The 3,872-nt window shown below is 35.1% G+C and overlaps 1 protein-coding gene across 1 annotated transcript in view; it reads left to right on the top strand.

Annotated features, from left to right (window-relative positions):
* The first annotated feature begins 1,504 nt into the window (after positions 1-1,504).
* Positions 1,505-3,872, top strand: part of LOC122082075 (probable LRR receptor-like serine/threonine-protein kinase At3g47570) — a 3,404-nt gene continuing 1,036 nt past the window's right edge. Inside the window, exon 1 of the mRNA XM_042649569.1 lies at positions 1,505-2,279. Within this exon, the coding sequence (XP_042505503.1) occupies positions 1,505-2,279 (775 nt within the window). The remainder of the gene's footprint in view (positions 2,280-3,872) is intronic.

The raw sequence follows: 3,872 nt of genomic DNA, 5'->3' as shown, positions 1-3,872 counted from the left end.
CGACCCATCCTCCTTGATAAAATGTTCCCTGAAGAATCTGCTAAGGAGTGAATCCTCATGTTTGATTTGCCAAGCCAGTTTACATAAACAAACAAAATTCACTTCTCTCATCCTTCTAATTCCCAGACGCCCTTCCTTTTTAGGCTTGCACACCCCTTCCCATTTCATAACAATCTTCTTTTCCACTTCCATATCACCTGACCAGATAAAATTCCTCATCCACCGTTCCACCACCTTAATAGTCTTATCCGGCCACCAGTACACAGAGAAGTTGTGTGTGGGAATACCAAAAATAACTGACTTAACCAATTCAATTCTCACAGCCATAGAGAGAATTTTTCCCTTCCACCCTGCCAACCGACCGTTTATAGACATAGGCCTCACTCTTCCAAATCTCAAAGATATAGAAATTGCTGAGAACCTTTTCTCAAGGAGCATTTCGAATCCCATCTCCAACATTTCAACACTAGAAATATTTGATCTCTATGAAAACAATTTTATTGGACCAGTCCCTTACAACTTAGGAGATCTTCAAAACCTTCAAGTATTCAGTATTGGTGAAAATCAATGTGGAACAGGGGAATCTGATGATTTAGAGTTTGTAAATTCTTTGGTCAATTGTACACATCTAGAGCTTTAGGACCTACAAGTTAATGGTTTTAAGGGACCCCTTCCCAACTTTAAAGTTAATCTCTCAACACAGCTCTCAATACTTTTTTTGCTAGGGAATCAAATATCTGGAACCATTCCTTTTGGGATTGAGAATCTTGTCAACTTAACCGAATTGGTTTTGGAGAATAACTTCCTTCAGGGGAAACTTTTGAAGCTTCAAAGATTTTACTTGGGTGGAAATAGACTTTCAAGACAGATTCCTTCCTCTATAGGCAATCTCACTCTATTGTATGAAATCCATTTAGAAGCCAACAACTTGAATGCAAGCATTCCTTCTAGCAAGACAACAACTTGAATGCAAGCATTCCTTCTAGCATTGGAAATTGTCAACAATTACAGTACCTAAACTTTCATCACAATAACCTCCAAGGCCCAATACCTAAACAACTCTTTCATATTTCCTCCTTATCAATATCTCTCGACTTATCTTATAATTCTCTGGTCGGTTCTCTACCAACTGAAATTGGTAACTTGAAGAGTCTTTCTAGAATACATATCTCTAGAAACAAATTGTTTGGAGAAATCCCCTCCTCCATTGGTGATTGTGATAGTTGGAGCATCTTTATATGGGATGTAATTTCTTTGAAGAAACCATCCCTCAATCGTTGACTCTTTTGAAGGGGCTTCAAGATTTAGATCTCTCACACAACAACTTATCAGGAAAAATCTTGAAAGATCTACAAAATCTTTTAGCATTGCAAAGTTTGAATTTATCTTTCAATAATCTTGAGGGAGAGATACCAGCAAAAGGAATCTTTGGAAATGCAAGTGCAATAATGGTGAATGGAAATGATAAGCTTTGTGGGGGAATTGCAGAGTTACGACTACCAACATGCACAAACTATGGATTATGAAACGAGAAAAATCCAACGTTTTTAGAACAATTTTGGTGATAATTAGTGTGGTTCTTGGTTTTCTTTTGATATTTTCCTTTCTTACTCTTTATTGGATAAGAAAATCAAAAAGTAAACCTCCATCCACACCATTAGTTGGTGACCGATTCTTAAAGCTTTCTTATAAAGAGCTCTTCCAAGCCACTAGAGAATTTTCTTCAGCTAATTTCATAGGTTCTGGTAGTTTTGGCTCTGCATACAAAGGGATTATCAACCAGGATAAAACAAATGTCGCAGTCAAGGTGCTCAACCTTCAAAATCCAAGAGCTAACAATAGTTTTATGGCTGAATGCAAAGAATTACGAAACATTCAGCATCGAAATCTTGTCAAGCTTTTAACTTCATGTTCAAGTCTTGATTTAGAAGGAAAATATTTCAAAGCCCTTGTTTATCAGTCCATGCCCAATGGGAGTCTAGATGATTGGTTGCATTCGCAGGTGGAGGCACATAATTTTTCAAGGCATTTAAACCTTCTTCAAAGATTAAACATCGCAACTGATGTGGCTTCTGGATTAGATTACCTCCATCATAACTCTTATGCGCCAATTGTTCATTGTGACTTGAAGCCAAGCAATGTTCTACTTGATTGTAATATGAATGCACATGTTGGTGATTTTGGTTTGGCAAGGTTACTTTTAGGACCTGACGACAATTCATCTCAGACTCAAACTGGCACCATTGGGATAAAAGGATCTATAGGCTATGCTGCTCCAGGTAACAAATAAATTATACAATTTTATTTTGATTTACCACTGAAAAAATTTTGATATTGTAAATCTAAATGGCCTTTACTAAGTGGTTGTTGTCAATTCTGATCAGAATCCGTTGTAGGGTGTTAAACATGACCCAAATGATGATTTTGAAAAAAGGTCTAAATACAAAAATCCTATTCATGAGAGTTAATATTTCATTAAAACTATTATTGGATGTTTAGATCATGTTCTAGATAGTTGATTGAGTATATCAACACACTTTTCTATCTTAATTATATTGGATTGTGGTTTTATACATTTTCATTTCAATCAGGAATTAGATATACTATAAGCACATTGTACTCTAGTCAAAAAGAATCACGGTTCACAGATTGAAGAATGATCATGTAACTTGATACCTATGAATAACATGTTCACAATTTCCACATTTCAGACCATGATTTCTTGTATTATATGAAAAAAGAAAAAAAGAAATCTTCTATTATTATAGTAACTATGAGAGGTTTCTAAATTTCAGAATATGGCATGGGTGGAAAGGCTACTACACAAGGAGACGTATTTAGCTATGGGATCCTTCTATTGGAGATGTTCATAGGAAAGAGACCAACGAATCAAATGTTTTCTAATGGCTTAAATCTCCATAACTTTGCAAAGACAGCTTTACCTGTGCACATGATGCAAATTTTAGATCCAACACTCCTACCAAAGGAAGAACAAAGTGAAGAAATTGAAGAGGATAATATCAACAGAATTGAAGGTCCTAGTCATAGGTTGCAAGATTGCTCATGTCAATAATTGAAATTGCACTACAGTGCTCCATGGAATTGCCAAGAGAACGTATGAACATGAAGGATGTTTTGAGGGGACTACATTTGATCAAACAAAATTTTTCTTGAAGAAAGAATCTGTCAGTAAGCAACTACGTCTGATTTCAAGGTAATTCTGAATTTGTGGTTATTGTATTTTCTTGTCTGCTTAATGCTCATGAAAAACTAGGGAAAAGATAATTCTAGGTCATGCAGCAAAGGTAAGTTGATCTAGAGTTATTCACATCACGGTTTTAAAAAACAATATTGATACTGATACTAATATCGACAACAATACGGATTGGTCATATGTGGTTGAATTGGATGGCTTTGCACTAAATTTTGATTTTAAAAAATAGTTTTTCAAACATATTTACCCTCAGTTAGGACCATTCACTAGAGACAGATGGTTAGGTAGGTATCAGTATGACACTGATATGGTCGGTCGTATCAGTCCAAATCATACAGTTTATCCTTAATTTTTATTAAAAATCCTTAATTTTTATTAAAAAAAATATTTTCTAGACAAATTTATCCTAGTTAGGACCGTTCCATCGATACATGATTTGGCAATATCAGGAACGATCGATACTGATATGGACTGGGTAATATTCCTAACCCGATGCCCTTTTTTAAACCATGATCAACATATGATAGTTAGTTGGAAACTGGAAAATTTTAAGACTCAATTTCTACCTTACCTAAGCCCAATCCATTTCAAGGTTGAATCGATTCTCAACAAGTAACTACATTCCAAACTCTTCTTCTTCTTTTTTTTTTTTTTTTTT

This window comes from Macadamia integrifolia, chromosome 6 (genome assembly GCF_013358625.1).
Source record: "Macadamia integrifolia cultivar HAES 741 chromosome 6, SCU_Mint_v3, whole genome shotgun sequence".
Classification (NCBI taxonomy): Eukaryota; Viridiplantae; Streptophyta; class Magnoliopsida; order Proteales; family Proteaceae; genus Macadamia; species Macadamia integrifolia.
Note: the sequence above shows the minus strand (reverse complement) of the source record. Positions and strands in the feature narration are given on the sequence as shown.